We start from the raw sequence: 17315 nt of genomic DNA, 5'->3' as shown, positions 1-17315 counted from the left end.
GAGAGAACTTTCAAATTAAAGGTTATGGACCTGAAATATGAGCACTGTTTCATTCTCCACAGATGCTGTCTGACGCGCTGAGTCCTGTGACCAGTTTCTGTTTTTATTTCATTTCCTTTGGTGCTAGGTATGAGTCCAACCTGCAAGAGATTTTCCCTGATTCTACTGACTTCAATTTTACTGGGGCTCCTTGATGTCACAGTTGGTCAAATATTGCCTCAGTGTCAACTCTCAGCTTACCTCTGCACTTCTGGTCCTATGTCCCAGTGCTATAATGAGTTCTGGAGATGAGTGAACCTAAACTGAGTGTCGATGAGGGGGTTGTTGTCGTAGAAGTGCCACTTGGCAGCAGTGATGCCTTCCATCACTTTCCTGATGATGGAGAGAAGATTGATAAGGTGGTGATTGATCAGCTTAGATCAGACAAAAATGTGCAGGTTAGTTTGATTGGCCATGATAAATTGTCCCTTGGTGTCAGGGAGAATAGTGGTTTAAATAGACCAAGTTATGGGGATAGGGCCAGCGTGGGATTGTTGTCGATGCAGGCTCAATGGGCCGAATGACTTCTTTCTGCAGTGTAGGGAATCTATGTTCTAGATTTGTCCTGCTTTCTATGGAGGGGACACAACATAAGAACTAGGTGCAGAAATAGGTCATCTGGCCACTCAAGCCTGCTCTGCCATTCAACAAGATCATGGCCGATCTTTTCATGGACTTGCTCCACTTACCTGCCCGCTCACCATAATCCTTAATTTCTTTACTGTTCAGGAATTTATCCTTGCCTTAAAAACATTCAATGAGGTAGCCTCAGCTGCTTCACTGGGCAGGGAATTCCACTGATTCACAAACCTTTGTGTGAAGAAATTCCCCCCCAACTCAGTCCTAAATCTGCTTCCCCTTATTTTGAGGCCATGCCCCCAGTTCTAGTTTCCAATTTTTCACATTGGGTAGATGCCAGTGACATAGCTGTACTGGTAATTCAATGGCTGGAGTTTTCCATCTGTTCACACCGGTGGGATCTTCCGATCCCTAACAGTGCATCCGTGCTGTGGGTTTCCCAGCGGTGAGAGGTGCATTCACCAGGAAACCTCATTAACAATGGCAGGACTGTAAGAGTCTGCTGCCTTCGCCACCATGAATCACGTGTCAGGTATTTAAGAATCGTAGAATCCTACAGTGCAGAAGGAGGCCATTCGGCTCATCGAGTCTGCACAGTTCAGAATCCCAACCAGGCCCTATCCCCATAACCCCATGCATTTACCCTAGCTACTTCCCCTGACACTAAGGGACAATTTAACATGTCCAATCCACCTAACCAGCGCATCTTTGGGAGGAAACTGGAGCACCCAGAGGAAACTCATGCAGACACGAGGAGAACGTGCAAACTCCATACAGACAATGACCCAAGTCGAGAATCAAACCCGGGTCCCAGACGTTGTGAGGCAGCAGTGCTAACCACTGTGCCGCCTTTTAAGATTTGTGAGAAGCGATCAGGTGCTATATGGATAGAAGCGTTTCTTTCCATTTTAGAGGGCAAGGAGGATGGAAAATTCGCTGGCCCTGTTCAAGATCAGAGGCCAGCATTTCTGAATTCCTTGATCTGATGCGCTTTGAACGACAAGTGCTCAGGCTTCCAGTACATATCACTCCTTCTGCCTCTCATAACCAGTGCCCCCTCTCATTAGGTTACATTGAGAACCAGCTCCGATATAATGAATTTAATTTAAGTGAACATCTTGCGACAATTGAAAACATGAGCAACTTATTGAAAGATACATTTGTGGTGATATCAGCAAGATGCACAAAGCTCTTTTTAATGAAAGTCTAATGGAAAAAAACCCACTTGATCGAATCACATTTTATGCATCTTAGAACTCACATACAGTCTGTTGCAGGAGGCCTTTTGGTATACACTGTTTTATATATTAAAGCATAACCTTTGTTTAAATATTCTGTCCATCTGCTAGTCTTATTTAAAGGATAGATAAGCAGGTGGATTTAAAAAGTACTTGCGGCTGTACTTTAGCTTTTTTTTTAATATCTTGCCAAGTTTTTCCTCTCTCGATGGCGCTGGGAACACGGTTCCATGGAAACTGGCTTCTGTCTGGGAGCTGTTATAAGTGGCCACTCTTGTTTTGAAAGCAAACAGTGAGCACCAAGCAAGCCATTCTATCCAGTCACACTCCATCTTGTCTTTGAATGAGATTCAGACACCCAGGTACTTTCCAGCCAAGTTCAGAAGCAGGGAATGTGACTTGATTTGATTTATTATTGTCACGTGTTGCTATACAATGAAAGTATTGTTTCTTGCACGCTATATAGACAAAACATACTGTTCATAGCGAAAGCATAGAGTGCAGAATATAGTGTTACAGTCATAGCGAGGGTGTAGAAAAAGATCAACTTAGTGCAAGGTAGGTCCATTCAAAAGTCTGATGGCAGCAGGGAAGAAGGTATTCTTGAGTCGGTTGGTACGTGACCTCAAGCTTTTGTATCTTTTTCCTGATGAAAGAAGGTGGAAGAGAGAATGTCTGGGGTGCATGCTTTCCTTAATTATGCTGGCTGCTTTTCTGAGGCAACAGGAAGTGTAGACAGTGTCAATGGATGGGAAGCTGGTTTGCTTGATGGATTGGGCTACATTCACGACCTTTTGTAGTTTCTTGCAGTATTGGGCAGAGCAGGAGCCATACCAAGCTGTGATAAACCGAAAAGAATGCTTTCTGTGGTGCATCTGTAAAAGTTGGTGAAAGTCATAATTGACATGCCAAATTTTCTTGGACCTGTGAGAAAGTAGAGGCGTTGATGGGCTTTCTTAACTATAGTGTTGGCGTGGAGGGACCAGGACAGGTTGTTGGTTATTTGGACACCTAAAAAGTGAAGCTCTCAACCATTTCCAATTCATCCTCATTGATGTAGACAAGGGCATGTTGTCCGCTACGCTTCCTGAAGTCGATGACTGTCTCCTTCATTTTGTTGACATTGAAGGACAGTTTATTGTCGTCACGCCAGTTCACCAGATTCTCTATCTCATTCCTGTACTCTGTCTTGTCATTGTTTGAGATCCGACCTGCTATGATGATGTCATCAGCAAACTTGAAAATCAAGTTGGACTTGTTCTCTTCCTCCACCTTCATCCTCACCCCAGCCAACTGAGGCAATGAGGGCAGTGGGTAATGTTATTTTTAAAGAAATGCAGGATGGCCTTCATTTCTAGGGCTAATAGCAGTGACTATGCTTCCTCCAAGCGGCACAACCTATGGGGATGGGACTGGACTGTTATTCAGCCATTTTGAAATGGAATGGTACAATTTTAATTGGATAAGTTCACTTGATGTTGGGCAGAACCCTGTTTAAACTGGGGAATGTCAGCTGATGTCCAGGGATGGCCTAGTGGTATTACCACTAGACTATTAATCCAAAAACTCAGCTAATGTTCTGGGGGACCCGGGTTTGAATCTCGCCACGGCAGAGGGTGGAATTTGAGTTCAGTATTAAAAATAGATCTGGAATCAAGAATCTGCTGATGACCACAGAACCATTGTTTGTCAGAAAAACTCACCTGGTTCACCAATGTCCTTTAAGGAAGGAAATCCGCCGTCCTTACCTGATCTGGCCTACATGTGACTCCAGAGTCACAGCAATGTGGTTGACTCTCAACTGCCCTCCAACCAAGGACAGCTGGGGATGGGCTATAAATGCTGGCCAGCCAGTGACACCCATGTCCCATGAATGAATAAAACAAAATTGTATCCGTCCTATTCCTTCCTTGCCAACATTCATTAAGATCAGGTCGGAACCCTAAGATTCAGGTAGATTGCAACTGTGGCTTTACCATAGGAGTTGTAACAGTTTCAACTTGAGTTAAGTGCATTAGCAATGCTAAATTCTCCCTCAGTGTACCCAAACAGGCACTGGAGTGTGACGACTAGAGGATTTTCACAGTAACTTCATGACTTGTGACACAACTAAATAAACTTTAAAAACCTTCATATTCAAATACTCTTCAGCTGAAAGAAGTGAGGGTTTGCAGATTGAATCATCACAGGTAATAATGGGAGAAAGATGGGACTGGAGTCCAAAAGGATAAAATCTCAACTAGCTGCTTTCTGAGTTCAAGTGGGAATAATACAAACAAATAATACTCAACACAACCGGGTCCGATTCTTGGCTTGGGTCACTGTCTGTGTGGAGTCTGCACATTCTCCCCGTGTCTATGTGGGTTTCCTCTGGGTGCTCTGGTTTCGTCCCACAGCCTGAAAGACGTGCTGGTTAGGTGCATTGGCCATGCTAAATTCTCCATCAGTGTACCCGAACAGGCACCGAAGTGTCGCGACTGGAGGATTTTCACAGTAACTTGGTTGCAGTGTTGATGTAAGCCTACTTGTGACTAATAAATAAACTTTGCTTTACTTTAAATAGATTTCTAGATACGACTGATAAAAATGGATACGGGGATAATGCGGGAAAATGGCGTTGAAGTTGATGATCAGCCAGGATCAAGTTGAATAGCAGAGCAGGCCCAAGGGGCTGAATGGCCTGCTGCTCTTGTGTTTCTCATCTAAACAATGAAACTCGCAGTTTAACATTTCTGATGGGGAAGTTATCTGTTCCAGAACATCAGCATCTTCCCAATAACCTTTTCTCTCCTGTTATCAGATTTCCAGCACTTTAGTGTTTTTTTTTCCCCCATTTTATGTTGTGTGTAACAGATGCTGATTACTTGACTTTGCCTCCAATTATTTCTGTTTATTTAATAATTCTCTTCCCACAGCCACCTCAGCAACTCGCATCGGAGCACTACCCAGAGAACGACCCTGACTACTGTGTGTGGATGCCCCCTTCAGGTACAACCCAGAAACTGTATTTGGAGAGATGAGGATCATTAGACTGGAATCTGCTGAAAAGATATGTGTGTCCGAATGACGCACACCATTATTAGCGTGCAATATGGCCAGTAACTTCATAGAATCATAGAGACTACTGTGCAGAAGGAGGCCATTTGGCCCATCGAGCCTGCACCGACAACAATCCCACCCAGGCTCTATTGCCGCAACCCTACATATTTACTCTCCTAGTCCCCCTGAGACTAAGGGGCAATTTGTCCTGGCCAATCCATCTAACCTGAACATCTTTGGAGTGTGGAAAGAAACCGGAGCAGCCGGAGAAATGCAATACCTAAAGAATTACAGTTTCCCTAAGTCACTGGCTGATTTGTGTAGCTGCACTGTTAGTTTTACAAATACAGCATCTCACAATTAACCTCACCGTTTTCATTATTGTATTTGCACACTAAAAATACCTGGTATTTAGAGTCTAATGATGACCATGAAACCACTGTCAATCGTCGAAAAATCCCTTCTGGTTACTCATGTCCTTTAGGGAAGGAAATCTGCCGTCTTTATTCAGTCTGATCTATACATGACCCCAGAGCCACAGCAATGTGGTTGACTCTCAACTGCCCTCAGGCAATAAATGCTGGCCAGCCAGTGACGTCCATGTCCCACAAATGAATAGAAAACATTCATTGACCATTAAACGCAGTAAGTTAAGTCTGTTAACTATCAGCTTAAAGACACTTTTAAGAATGTGATCATTATTGATGGTTGCTGATCCTCCTCTCTAACCCAGAAGGTAACTAATTATGTTGCCTGGGCTGGAGTGCTTCAGCTATGAAGAGAGGCTGATTAGGCTGGGGTCATTTTCCTTCCAGCAGAGAAGGCTGAGGGAATGCGGCGTGCAGGAATGGGACGGCGATAATTATGGGGGATTTCAATCTACATATTGATTGGTCGACCCATGTTGGACGCGGTGGGCTGGAGGAGGAGTTCTTGGAACGCTGCCGGGATAGTTTCCTCGAACACTGTGTGTTAGAGCCGACGAGGGAGTGAGTTATCTTGGATCTGGTGTTATGTAATGAGGTGGGTAGAATTAGGGACCTTGTGGTGAAGGATCCTCTTGGGAAGAGTGATCATTGTGTGGTGGAGTTTCTGATGCAGATGGAGGAGGAGAAAGTGGGTTCCCGGGCATGTGTCCTTTGTTTGAACAGAGAGGAGTACAATAAGATGAGAGAGGAATTGGCAAATGTAGATTGGGGGCGCAGATTGGTCGGTAGGACTGCTGAGGAACAGTGGAGGATCTTTAAGGAGATCTTTCTTGGTGCTCAGCAGAAATTTATTCCGATGGTAAAGAAGGAATGTAGGAGAAGGGATAACCAGCCGTGGTTATCGAAGGAAATAAAGAAGAGTATTAAATTAAAAGCTGTTGCGTTTAGAGTGGCTAAAAGTAGTGGGCGAGTAGAAGATTGGGAGAGGTTTAAAAATCAACAAAGAATGACTAAGAAGTTGATAAAGAAAAGAAGGATAGACTATGAAGCTAAACTAGCACTAAATATAAAAAAGGATAGTAAGAGTTTTTACAAATATATAAAGAGGAGGAGGCTGACTAGAGTGAATGTTGGACCCTTAGAGGATGAGAGGGGGGATTTAGTGGTGGGAGATGAGGAAATGGCTGAGGCCTTAAGTAAGTTTTTTGCCTCGGTCTTCACGAAGGAGGACGCGAATAGTTTGCCGGGAATTAAAGATAGAAGGATGGTAGGAGTTGAGGGCCTGAATGCGATTACTGTCACTAGAGAGGTAGTGCTTGATCGACTAGCTGGACTGAGGAATTGGTGAATGTTGGTTGGGGGAGCACATTGGAAGGTAGGTCTGCTGAGGAACAGTGGAGGATCTTTAAGGACATCTTTCTTGGTGCTCAGCAGAAATTTATTCCGATGGTTAAAAAGGATTGTAGGAGGAGAGATAATCAGCTGTGGATAACGAAGGAGGTAAAGGAAAGTGTTAAATTAAAAGCGGATGCGTTTAGAGTAGCTAAGAGTAGTGGGCGAGAAGAGGATTGGGAGAGGTTTAAATGTCAACAAAGAATGACAAAAGTTGATAAAGAAGGGTAGGATAAACCATGAAGCTGGGCTAGCGCTTAATATAAATAAGGATAGCAAGAATTTTTATAAATACATAAGAAGGAAGAGGCTGGCTAGGGTGAACGTTGGACCCTTAGAGGATGAGAGGGGGGACTTAGTGGTAGGGGATGGGGAAATGGCTGAGGCCTTGAATAACTTTTTTGTTTCGGTCTTCACGGAGGAGGTCGTGAATAATTTGCCGGGTGTTAGCAATGGAAAGATGGTAGGAGTGGAGGGCCTGAATGACATCATTGTTACTAGAGAGGCGGTGCTCGACAGACTGGAGGGACTGATTGTGGACAAGTCCCCAGGACAGGATGGAATGCATCCAAGGGTTCTGAAAGAAATGGCGGAGGTGATAGTGGATGCCTTGGTGATTATTTTCCAAACGTCGCTGGATTCCAGGGAAGTGCCGGAAGATTGGAAAATGGCTAATGTTACGCCGTTGTTTAAGAAGGGTGGCAGGCAAAAGGCGGGGAATTATAGGCCGGTTAGTTTAACGTCTGTTGTAGGAAAAATGTTAGAATCCGTGATCAAGGAGAAAATAGCGAGGCATCTTGAGAAGAATTGCTTGGTAGAGCAGACGCAGCACGGTTTCGTTAAGGGGAAGTCATGTCTGACGGATTTATTGGAGTTCTATGAGGATGTGTCTAGGGCGGTGGATAGTGGAGAGTCGGTGGATGTGGTGTTTCTTGATTTTCAGAAGCGTTTGACAAGGTGCCTCACAAGAGATTATTGCAGAAGGTCGGGGGCATGGAGTTGGGGGTAGGGTGTTAGCATGGATAGAGGATTGGCTGTCAAATAGGAGGCAGAGAGTGGGGTCAGTGGGTGCTATTCAGATTGGCGGTTGGTGACTAGTGGAGTGCCCCAGGGGTCGGTGCTGGGGCCTCAGCTATTTACCATTTATATAGATGATCTGGAGGAGGGAACTGAGTGTATGGTGTCAAAATTTGCTGATGACACCAAGATTGGTGGAATGGCAAATTGTGCGGAGGGTGTGGAGAGTCTGCAGAAGGATCTAGATAGGCTGGGCGAATGGGCCAGGAACTGGCAAATAGAATTTAATGTTAGCAAATGTGAGGTTGTCCACTTGGGTAGGAATAATGGTAGGAAGGATTATTACTTACGTGGCGAAAAACTGCAGCATGCGACGGTGCAGAGGGACCTCGGGGTCCTTGTGCATGAGTCGCAAAAACCCAGTCTGCAGGTGCAGCAGGTGGTCAGGAAGGCGAATGGGATGCTGGCCTTCATAGCGAGGGGGATTGAATATAAAAGTAGGGAGGTCTTGCTGCAACTGTACAGGGCACTGGTGAGGCCGCAGCTGGAGTACTGTGTGCAGTTTTGATCGCCGCACTTACACAAGGATATCTTGGCCTTGGCCTTGGAGGGAGTGCAGAGGAGGTTTACTAGGCTGATTCCGGAGTTGAGGGGGTTGAACTATGAGGAGAGGCTGAGTAAACTAGGTTTGTACTCGTTAGAGTTTAGAAGAATGATGGGGGATCTCATTGAGACATATAAGATGTTGAATGGGATGGATAGGATAGAGGTGGAGAGGCTCTTCCCACTCAGAAAGGACAGTAGGACTAGAGGGCACAGCCTCAAGATAAAGGGGGGGCGGCTTAGAACGGAGTTGAGGAGGAACTTCTTCACTCAAAGGGTGGTGAATCTCTGGAATTCTCTGCCCGCTGAGGTGATGGAGGCTGCCTCGCTAAATATTTTTAAGACGCGGGTTGATGGGTTTTTGATAAGCGAGGGGATTAAGGGTTATGGGGAGAGGGCGGGATTGTGGAACTGAGCCACGACAGATCAGCCATGATCTTATTGAATGGCGGGGCAGGCTCGAAGGGCCAGATGGCCTACTCCTGCTCTTATTTCTTATGTTCTTATGTAATCCCCTGACACCAAGGGACAATTTAGCATGGCCAGTTTACAACCTAACGCACAGATCTTTGGAATGAGAGAGGAAACTGGAACACCTGGAAAAACCCGTGCAAACATGGAGAGAACGTGCAAACTCCACACACTGACTCAAGGCCAAAATTGAACCCGGGTCCCTGGCTCTGTGTGGCAGCAGTGCTAACCACTGTGCCACCGTGCCACTTCAAAGAACAAAGAAAATTACAGCACAGGAACAAGCCGTTCGGCCCTCAAAGCCTGCACTGACCATGCTGCCCGACTGAGCTAAAACCCCTTACCCTTCCGGGGACCATATCCCTCTATTCCCATCCTATTCATGTATTTGTCAAGATGACCCTTAAAAGTCACTATTGTATCTGCTTCCACTACCTCCCCTGGCAGCGAGTTCCAGGCACCTATCTGTTTAAAAAAAACTTGCCTCGTACATTCCTTTAAACTTGGCCTTTCACACCTTAAACCCATGCCCCTTCGTAATTCCTATGGTGAATTTTAAATATTTCATTTTTATAGGCACACTTAATGAGAAGTTCAACAGGCCTTGTTTGATATAACTCCGTGTCTGTTTCTTTGCATGTATATTGTGTACTTCCGTTCAAGCAATTCGAGATGAGCAATAAATACTAGCCTTTCCAGTGACACCCACATCCTGTGAAGGAATAAAAGGGAGTTCTCCTCCCATTCACTCTCACTGAAATTGTAACATTCATCTTCACCTCATGGCTGTTTGTGGGATCTATGTGTGCAACGTAACATTCACCCCCATAACAGAAGTAATGCAGCTTCATCTTATATGCAGCACATCTCCAGCAGAGTTAATCTGGCCTCACATAAATTGCGATTATGTTGGGACAATATTGAGGATTTGGAGCTGTCCCCTAACACCAGAAGTGATAAAGCTAATCATTTATTTTTATGGAGGGTCATAGAAGATCATAAAATTGGTCTGAATCAGTACGCCCATTCCAGCTTAAGATGCAGAAAGAATCTCCAGTGCATTACTCCCACCCATTCAGTTAAACTATCCAAATGTTTTTGCAGCTTTTGGCTGCAAAATTCTGCAAAAACATCTATTCACATGTTAGTCACATCTGTGTGAAGAGCTTCCTGATATCAAATGGTTCCCAATCATAATGGGAAAGAATGTGGCACAGTGGTTAGCCCTGCTGCCTCACAACTCCAGGCAGCTGGGTTCGATTCCCAGTTTGGGTCACTGTGTGTGGAGTTTACACATTCTCCCCATGTCTGCGAGAGTTTCCTCCAGGTGCTCCAGTTTCTCCCACAGTCCAAAGATGTGTGGGTTGGGTGCATTGGCCATGCTAAATTGTCCCCTAGTGTCCTGGGATGTGTAAGTTAAAAGGATTAGCGGGGTAAATATGTGGGGTTGCAGGGGTGAGGCCTAGGTGGAATTGTTGTCGGTGCAGACTTGATGGGCTGAATGACAGCCTTCTGCACTGTAGGGTTTCTATGATTCTAAACCCGTTTACAAAGTTTGTGTTGTCAATGTGAAGTAATTCAAATCAGTGTATTTTTACTCTAAAGTGCTGCATCATATGCCTGTTGATGGACCAGATTGTTCATTTCTGATTTTTCTCTCCCACCACCTTCCCAAGGTCAAACGGGTGATGGCAGGACACATCTGAATGACAAATATGGTTACTAAAAGCTCATGACAGATGACAACTTGCAAGCACTTTGCACCTCACTGGAGAGGATTTGAATACATGGAGGTGGTGCCATCTTCAGAGCACCATGTTGGGATTCTGGGCTGTGATACTGAGTGGGTGCTGTATTCAAGTGCAACCCTGTGAATTCCATCTGTAAAAAGTCTGACAACAGGACTAAAACCTGGTGTTGTCAGACTTTTTACTGTGTTTACGCCAGTCCAACGCCGGCATACCCACATCAATTCCATCTGTGACATTTTTCAGTTGTTTTGCATCTGTAGACCCCACTCTATTGGGACACTTTTGGGATCTTGCTGTGCACAAAATAAACAATATTCATAGAAAGAGCCTTTCCTTCTGGGTTGGGGTTCGGGACAGAATCGTAGACCCAAGTGGTGCCCATTGCCTGACGTACATCTCCGGCGATGCCCCACTTCAGAGTGAGGAGAAAAGATCTGATATGTGTGGCTCCTCGTAGAGTGGGCCTTTGACTTTACTGCCAGGGACAGCCGCCTTCCTCTCCCACCTAAACTGGAGGGTGGACTCTTCCATCCTTCTGGACTCTTCATGAAACAGGAATGTTTCACTTGATACATGGGGGTGACCTGGCCCCTCTTTTCAATCTCTGTTGAGATACTTGCTGCAGCAGCAAGCCTGTGGAAGCCTACAGACGACAAGCATCTGGTCACCAGTGGCTGCTAGACCACACCATGTGCACCATTGATTTGTGACATTTGGATGAGGTAGCCACAATTAATAGTCATTACCAGTGCTCTGGATTCACTTCTGCTGACTGTGTACAGCATCGGTTTAGCAATGTTTTTAGTTTCTTAAATATTTGTTCACACTTTCTTTCTATAACTGCAATTTTTCAGTTGCAATATATAGGCAATATTACAACTTCAGGCTCTTCCCCCCCGCCAACAGAAAAACTCATCACCCACCCGCAGTTCATTTTGGAAATCCTTGAGGTGAGCCATGCACCCATTTACCCGATCGTCAGAGCACCCTCCAGAGCTTCCTCAACATTAGTCGGGAAATTGTCCCTTGTATTTTCACCCATATCAGAAACTATTGTAGTGTTGTCAGTTGGAGAAGGAAGAGGCTGTGCTTTTGTAGCATGGCATTCAGCTGTTTTGTTATAATGGAAATAAATCCTGTAATTTAGAACCATGAATATGATTTTGTTAACTTATTTATCATTGATGTTATTAGGCAATGACATGGAGCTTTTGAACAGTTGAAATGGGTTTTATGATGCCTAGCTTGTCTGTAATTAGATTTACCCAGGCATGGGTTTGGGATCACACCTGTTCCTGTTTTCTGCAACCCTGCGTTTGCTATGTTTATTAGCTCACCTCAGTAGGTTCAAGACAGCTCTGAAGACACTACCCACAAGAGCAGTGAAACGTCAAGTGTTGGCATGTTGTCTCAGGAGTTCACTTTTATTTGAAACAAGCAGAAATGTGTAATCACCAAGTATAACCATTTTCTCACGTCTCTTGTGAACTGTGAATTCCACCAGGAAACTTTTAAGAATAATGTGAATGCACAGTATTTTTGGAAGCGTTTTTATTTACAGTACTAATGTGCTTCCCTATCCCCCAGCTTTTTTGCCTCGTTAAAGAGGGACAATGATTGTTTTCCTCTTTCATGCTTCCGTTAAGATCAGTAAAACAAAACCGCTTTGAATATTTAAATATTCACCACCTCTCCATCTTTGGGGAGGTGACGGCCTAGTGGTATTATTGCTAGACTATTAATCCAGAAATCCAACTAATGTTCTGGGGACCCGGTTCAAATCCTGCCATGGCAGATGGTGGAATTTGAATTCAGGTAAAAAAAAAGTCTGGAATTAAGAATCTACTGATGACCGTGAAATCATTGTCAATTGTCGGAAAAACCCATTTGGTTCACTAATATCATTTAGGGAAGGAAATCTGCCATCCTTACCTAGACTGGCCTACATGTGACTCCAGTGCCACAGCAATGTGGTTGACTCTCAAATGCCCCCTGAACAAGGGCAATTAGGGATGGGCAATAAATGCTGGCCAGCCAGCGACACCCACGTCCCACAAATGAATAAAAAAAAAATCTTGCAAGCAAATTTAAGAGTTGTCCTTGGAAGCGGAAAATCAGTGGTGCACCAAATTCTGTTTTTGTTTGCCTCTTTTTTTACTACATTGTGTTGAGTGGTTTTGTTCCATTTGAAGGACAGATTCCTAAACTTTTACAGAACATCCAGCCTACAGTGCTGGTGACAGCTTACTAATAGAGCTGCCTCCTTAGACCTATTATCCTGCCTTTTCCCTGTATCCTTTTGGAATTGATATTTCACCATTTGCCTCTCGAAAGCAGTTCTGCTTTCACTTTTGTGCGTGTGGCACCCTGTGATCTAGTAAACCTCCATGTGAAACAATGCATGCATTCTTTTGATTTTTTTTTACATTCATTGAATAGAATCATAGAATCCCTATAGTGCAGAAGGAGGCCGTACAGCCCATCAAACCTGCACTGGCAACAATTCCACCCTATCTCCATAGCCCCACTTATTTAACCTGCTAATCAATCTCCTTGACACTAAGCGGCAATTTACTATGGCCAATCAACCTAACCCGCACATCTTTGGAATGTGGGAGGAAACCGGAGCACCCTGTGGCAACCCATGCAGACACGGGGAGAACCTGCAGACTCCACACAGACAGTGACCCAAGGCCAGAATTGAACCCCAGTCCCTGGCCCTCTGACTACAATATCACCGACAGTAATTTTTCCCTCACATTACCCTGTCAAGTCTTTGAATCCTTATAAAGGATTAACAGCACAGAAACAGGCCGTTCAGCCGATCTACCAGTTAATGTCCATGCTTTTGTTCCACTTGAGCCTCCTCCCATCTTTGTGGGGTGGTACAGTGGTCAGCACTGCTATCTCACAACAGCAGGGACCCAAGTTTCAATTCTGGCCTCAGGTGACTGTGTGGAATTTGCACATTATCTGTGTGAGTTTCCTCCAGTTTTCTCCCACACTCTAAAGATGTGTAGGTTAGGTTTATTGGCCTTGTCAAATTGCCCGTTAGTATCAGGGAGAATTAGAGGGTCTATACATGGGGTGACAGGAATAGAGCCTGGGTGGGATTGTTGTCGGTGCAGGCTTGATGGGCCAAATGGCCTCTTTCTGGAATGTAGGGATTCTATGATTGAAATCTATCAATGTTAACCCTTATTCCTTTCTTCCTCAGATGTTTGTCCAGCATTCCCTTAAAATGTATCTATACATACTTGAAGACAAAACTTTCAAGAAACTTTCACTTAGGGCTAAAGTGATCATGGGGGTGAGGGGAAGAAGGAGGGGGCGTGGAGCCAGGATGTGAATATTGAATTTGATGATTAGTCATGATCATAATGTATGGAGGAGCAGGCTTGAAGAGCTGAATGGTCTACTCTTGCTAATATTCTGGGAACCAGGATTCGAATCCCACCATGGCAGATGGTGGAATTTGACTTCAATTAAAAATATCTGGAAGTAAGAGTCTACTGATGAAGCCATTGTTGATTGTTGGAAAAACACATCTTGTTCACTAATGTCCTAATAGGAAAGTAAATCTGCCATTCTTACCCGGTCTGGCCTACATGTGATACCATTGTCACAGCCATGTGGTTGACTGTTAAATGCTGTCTGAAATGGCCTAGTGAGTTGTTCAGTTGTATTAGGGTTTCAAGAAAATAGCTCACTGCAACTTTCTCAAGGGCAAATAGGGATGGGCAATTAATGCTGGTCTAGCCAGTGACGCCCATATCCCATAAATGAATAATTTTTTAAAAAATCACTGTGCAAGAGAGCTCCCCTTCCTTACCACTCTTTGGATAACTTTCTTTTGAGTTCCCTATTAAATTTCTCGACATGTCTTATATTGATGACCTCTCGAGCATCTCTCAACACAAGAAACATTCTCTCCATATCCACCCTTACCAAAACCTATTGGATCACCCTCTTACACACTCAAGATAATGTGATCTCATTCTTCCTACCAAAATGTACCTCCTTTTATTTATTTGTCAAACCTCATTTGACCATTCGACAAGATTTACTAATGTCTTCTTTTATTTATTGCAATCCTCCTCGGTATTGCCTACCTTCCCCAATTTGCTGTCATCCACAATTTAGCAATTATGTATTTTATTCCAGCGTTCAAATCGGTAATGCAAATTGTGAACAGCAGTGCTTCTTGCACTGATCTTATTTTTAATTAATTCATTCATGGGATTTGGGCTTTACTGGCTAGGTTAGCATTTATTGCCCACCCCTAATCGCCCTTGAGAATGTGGTGAGTTTCCTCCTTGAACTGCTGCAGTCCATGTGGTGTAGGTACACCCGCAGTGCTGTGAGGAAAGGAGTTCCAGGATTTAAAGTAAAAGTAAAGTTTATTTATTTGTCACAAGTTGGCTAACACTAAAGTCACTGTGAAATTCCCCGAGTCGCCACAGCCTGGCGCCTGTTCGGGTCAATGCATCTAACCAGCACATCTTTCAGAATGTGGGAGGAAACTGGAGCACCTGGAGGAAACCCACGCAAACACACGGAAAACTCCACTCAGTACCCAAGCTGGGAATCCAACCCAGGTCCCTGGCGCTGAGAAGCAGCAATGCTAACCACTATGCCACCATGCTGTCCAGTCAGTGAAAGTGAAGGAACAGTAACATGTTGTATCAGCATGCTACGGTGCAGAGGGACCTGGGGGTCCTTGTGCACGAGTCGGAAAAACCCAGTTTGCAGGTGCAGCAGGTGATCAAGAAGGCAAATGGAATAGCCTTTATAGCGAGGGGGAATAGAATATAAAAGCAGGGAGGTCTTGCTGCAACTGTACAGGGTACTGGTGAGGCCACAACTGGAGTACTGTGTGCATTTTTGATCACCGCATTTGCAAAAGGATATATTGGCCATGGAGGGAGTACAGAGAAGGTTCACCAGGCTGATACCGGAGATGAGGGGGTTGGCTTATGAAGAGAGATTGAGTAGATTGGGCCTGTACTTGTTAGAGTTTAGAAGGCTGAGGGGGGAGCTTATAGAGACTTACAAGATAATGAAAGGGCTAGATAGGGTAGAGGTAGAGAGATTCTTCCTGCTTAGAAAAGATAGCAGAACTAGAGGGCACAGCCTCAAAATAAGGGGTTGGGGGGGGCGGGAGCAGTTGAGATCAAAGTTGAGGAGGAACTTCTTCACTCAAAGGGTGGTGAGTCTCTGGAATTCTCTGCCCATTGAAGTGGTGGAAGCTACCTCGTTGAGTATATTTAAGTCACGGGTAGATAGATTTCTGATAGACAGGGGAATTAAGGGTAATAGCCAACGCACCTAACCTGCATATCTTTCAGACTGTGGGAGGAAACAGGAGCACCAGAGGAAACCCACACAGACATAGGGAGAACATGCAGATTCCACACAGTGACCCATTCCAGGAATCATAGAATCCCTATAGTGCAGAAGGAGGCCATTCAGCCCATTGAGTCTGCACCAACAACAATCCCACCCTAGGCCTTGTCCCCAGAACCCCATAGATTTAGCCCGCTAATTCCTCTATCCTACACATCCTGGGACACTATGGGCAATTTAGCATGGCCAGTCAATCTAACCTGGACATCTTTGGACTGTAGGAGGAAACCAGAGCACCCTGAGGAAACCCACATAGACACGAGGAGAATGTGCAAACTCCATACAAACAGTGACCCAAGCCGGGAGTCGAACCCAGGTCCCTGGAGCTGTGAGGCAGCAGTGCTAACCACGGTACTGCCCACTGGAATTTTCAAGAAAAGACAGAATTAAAGCAGCTTAAATCGATCCTCTTCATGAGCTCTGTGGTTTCGCACTGAATTCAAGCAGTAAGGCACCTCTTACTGTGCAAATTGTAGGGGGTGGAAAGCAGGAGTGAATGGGTAACACCCCAAACCTCTCAAGGTTCAGATTGTTGTCGTTCTCGGTGTATGAACACGAGAAGATACTGCATGTGGCCACAGGGTGGAGGTATTGGCATGTTAAACTCTTCACAAACAGTACCGCTGCCTTTCATGAACAGTGCAGCCTCCTTTTCAATCTCAGTTAAAGTTTTAAAATTTGAAATGCGCACAGATGTTTTTTTAATCCAGAAGATAATATTCTGGAAAAGCTACAGTGAGAGGAAACTAAAAGAAGCAATTTCACTCCCTCCACAGCACAGAAGCGTACGTGTCAGAGAAATGTCAAGCACCATCTATGGGAATGAGGTTGGAGAGGGATTTTGTAAGAGTTGTTTGTGATCTTGATCGAGTAGTTCAGTCAACTGAGCATTGGACTCTGGCCCAGAAAGTCCAGGGTTCAAATCCCAGCTGTGTTCCCTCAGCCTTTCATCTTTCCTGGGGGTGGGGGGACCACAGGACCTATTGACCTGAAGGGAACACTGGGGTTGGCCAGGCTCTGAGTGGTTCTGGCTGTATTTGCAGGACAGTTGGGCAATGGGGATCAATGCTACGTCTGCTCAGCTTTCTTCAGACTGACATCGACAAAGAAATATCTGCCCAGTCCTGTAATCTCACCTGGTGAAGGAGCAGCGCGCCAAAAGTTCATGGTACCAAATAAACCTGATGGACTTTAACCCAGTGTTGTGAGCCTTATTACTGTAATCTCAAAGGAATGACAACAGCTTGGAAAATTTCTCTGAGATTTACAGCGTGAGAGAAACACTCGAACCTTTCCTTCTCCTCCTCCTTTTTGACCTCTACCTCTTCACTGAGCTTTCAGTCACCCATCTG

The 17315-nt window shown here is 44.8% G+C and overlaps 1 protein-coding gene across 1 annotated transcript in view; it reads left to right on the top strand.

Annotated features, from left to right (window-relative positions):
* Window positions 1-11452, top strand: part of slc4a1ap (solute carrier family 4 member 1 adaptor protein) — a 138605-nt gene extending 127153 nt beyond the window's left edge. The window contains exons 13-14 of the mRNA XM_080192981.1: window positions 4772-4844; window positions 10483-11452. Coding sequence (XP_080049107.1) covers window positions 4772-4844; window positions 10483-10532 — 123 coding nt within the window. The 3' untranslated portion in view covers window positions 10533-11452. The remainder of the gene's footprint in view (window positions 1-4771; window positions 4845-10482) is intronic.
* Window positions 11453-17315: the final 5863 nt, after the last annotated feature.

This window comes from Carcharhinus amblyrhynchos, chromosome 7 (genome assembly GCF_965287045.1).
Source record: "Carcharhinus amblyrhynchos chromosome 7, sCarAmb.v2.hapA, whole genome shotgun sequence".
NCBI lineage: Eukaryota > Metazoa > Chordata > Chondrichthyes > Carcharhiniformes > Carcharhinidae > Carcharhinus > Carcharhinus amblyrhynchos.
The sequence above is the reverse complement of the archived record's forward strand: the minus strand, read 5'-3'. Positions and strand labels throughout refer to the sequence as shown.